This window comes from Anopheles aquasalis, chromosome 2, assembly GCF_943734665.1.
Source record: "Anopheles aquasalis chromosome 2, idAnoAquaMG_Q_19, whole genome shotgun sequence".
Lineage (NCBI taxonomy): Eukaryota > Metazoa > Arthropoda > Insecta > Diptera > Culicidae > Anopheles > Anopheles aquasalis.
Window position 1 is genome coordinate 27552814 of NC_064877.1, and position 2187 is coordinate 27555000.

Here is a 2187-nt window from a genome sequence, read left to right on the forward strand (position 1 = left end):
ATCCAATTATATGCCAATCGTGCTTGTGATACGTACATTGTAGTACTCTGCATTGGCATTGTGTGTCTGTAGCGTGCAGCACTGTTGGAATTTGAACTTTTATTGAAACAGCATTGTGCTTTCATCAAAACACTTGCCGATAGCGTACTAGTGTCGGAGTCTGTGAAGCTACCTCTGCTTCAGCCTATCTGGTCTGGCAAAGTCAAGTTAGAAGCGTGCGTTGGTTAGGGAAAATTAAACGTAAGATCACAACGTTTTGCAAAGGCAAAGCTACATTCGGTCATAGGTTCATGGGTTAAAATGCCGGTTCGGGACGAGGAGAGTTCATCATGAGTGATATCGATGCAAAGTTATGCGATTACTTGTTGTACGCATTTTTCGGCATCGATGGCAGTGGCAAGGTGGAAATTTTAGATCCCTCGTTGGATCTAGAGGACAACGGCGGTCGAGGGTACATTCGTCGGTTCAACGAGTTGAAAAGTGTTAACCGATCACTTAAAACGCTAGCCTCTATTGGAGGAGACAAGATAGGTATGAAGGAATCTTTCTCACTAGTGGCTGCCAGTTCCAGTCTGCGATCGACGTTTGCCAGCAATGCGAGGAGATTTTGTCAGAAGCATGGCTTCGATGGCGTCGATATAGACTGGGAATTCCCAGAGCCCGTCGATCGTTCCAATTTCATTCAATTTCTAGCAGCGTTGTCGAGCGAGCTACATGACGCCGGCCTCATCTTAACGGTGGCCGTCGGTGCAAGCGAATTCCAAGCATCGAAAGCGTACGATATTGCTGGTATCGCGCGTTACATAGATTTCATCAACCTTATGACGTACGATTACAACGGCCACCGGGATGGTTTCACTGGTCACAATGCTCCGTTGTTTACCGGGCCCGCGGATAGGACTGACCACCAACAAATGCTCAACATCGACCATAGCGTGAAGTACTGGCTCCACGAAGGTGCTCCCTCCGACAAGCTGATACTGGGTGTTCCGGCCTACGGAAGGACGTTTCGGCTTGCCAATACACGTGACAACGATCCGCGAGATAAAGCGATAGGACCAGGAGGGGGTGTAATGATGTGGACTATCGATATGGATGATTTCGATGGCAACTTTGGCTGTAAATACCCTTTGTTGAACGTAATCAATGAGGTTTTGAAACCTGGCCTTTTAATCTCATTGGGAAACACCCTCATTCGGATTTTAGGTAGTGGAGGTGCTGGCGATAGTGGCAGCATGTACTGAATATTCCCGGATCCAAAAGCCAAACGGGAACCGGCAATAGGTGGATTTTGGGATAAGCCCACAGATACCTCTTGCGCATAATTATAAGAGAATCTGTGCAAAATAAATAAACCGTATTCGTCAACCAGTCGTATAATTTAGAAAATAACACAAGGCATCAACAATTCTTTGCACCACCCGCGAGATTATTTATATAGCTCTCGACGAAAACACATATTGCAATTTACTGTGAATGCTGGAAAACGATTACCGACATTTTTTATCATAGTTATATCAAGTTTTCCCTCATTTAATTTAGCAAAATTATTTTTTCCTAACGGACGCCAAATTTAAATTTCAACTTGATCTCAGCGCGAGGTCATAAATGCTAAGTGTCAGCTGTCAGTTTGACAGCTGTTAAAGAAAAGAGAGGATAGAGAGAGAGAAAGAGAAAGATAAAGAGAGAAGCGCGTTGTTGTCGTTCGCAGCTGAAAATGGAAAATTCTCAATTTTTCCTTTAATTTTAAGCTATTTCGTGTGCGAATAGACCAAATTCAAGCCATTGGCCTGCTTCGCCATCGTTTCGCGGGTAATCTCTTGCTGCTGTTCTTCGTGATATTGGTAAATAAACCCTCGTTTGGTCGCAGGGTGAAAACGAGGTCCGCGCGTGGAGTTGGCGGAAAAATTGGGCGATTTTCTGGCACAAATTGGCGATTGCGGACAGGCGGAAGGATGAGCGTTAGCAAAACCGTGACCGAGACCGTGGCCAGCAACAGCAAGGCGGCCGGAGAGCCTACGCCGCCGTCCTCAACCACCACCGCCAGTCTGCCGCTTCAGCGCCCGTATGGAAAAATTGTGCTGACCCTCGAAAATTGTCTCCTGCCCGAGGCCAAACTCGAGCAAACGCCGTCCCAGAGCGATGGACTGGACCGGGAAACGGAAACGGATCTGCGGATTCTCGGCT

The 2187-nt window shown here is 46.7% G+C and overlaps 2 protein-coding genes across 2 annotated transcripts in view; both read left to right on the plus strand.

Annotated features, from left to right (window-relative positions):
- Positions 1-299: 299 nt before the first annotated feature.
- LOC126572845 (probable chitinase 2) lies at positions 300-1368 on the plus strand (the record flags this gene model as incomplete). The annotated part of the gene is made up of 1 exon (XM_050232524.1): positions 300-1368. A coding segment is annotated over one exon (945 nt), but the record flags the coding sequence as incomplete, so codon positions are not given.
- A 311-nt stretch (positions 1369-1679) lies between these two features.
- Positions 1680-2187, plus strand: part of LOC126569337 (cyclin-L1) — a 5207-nt gene continuing 4699 nt past the window's right edge. The window contains exons 1-2 of the mRNA XM_050226347.1: positions 1680-1812; positions 1871-2187. The exon at positions 1871-2187 is cut by the window's right edge and continues 44 nt beyond it. Coding sequence (XP_050082304.1) covers positions 1956-2187 — 232 coding nt within the window. The 5' untranslated portion in view covers positions 1680-1812; positions 1871-1955. The remainder of the gene's footprint in view (positions 1813-1870) is intronic.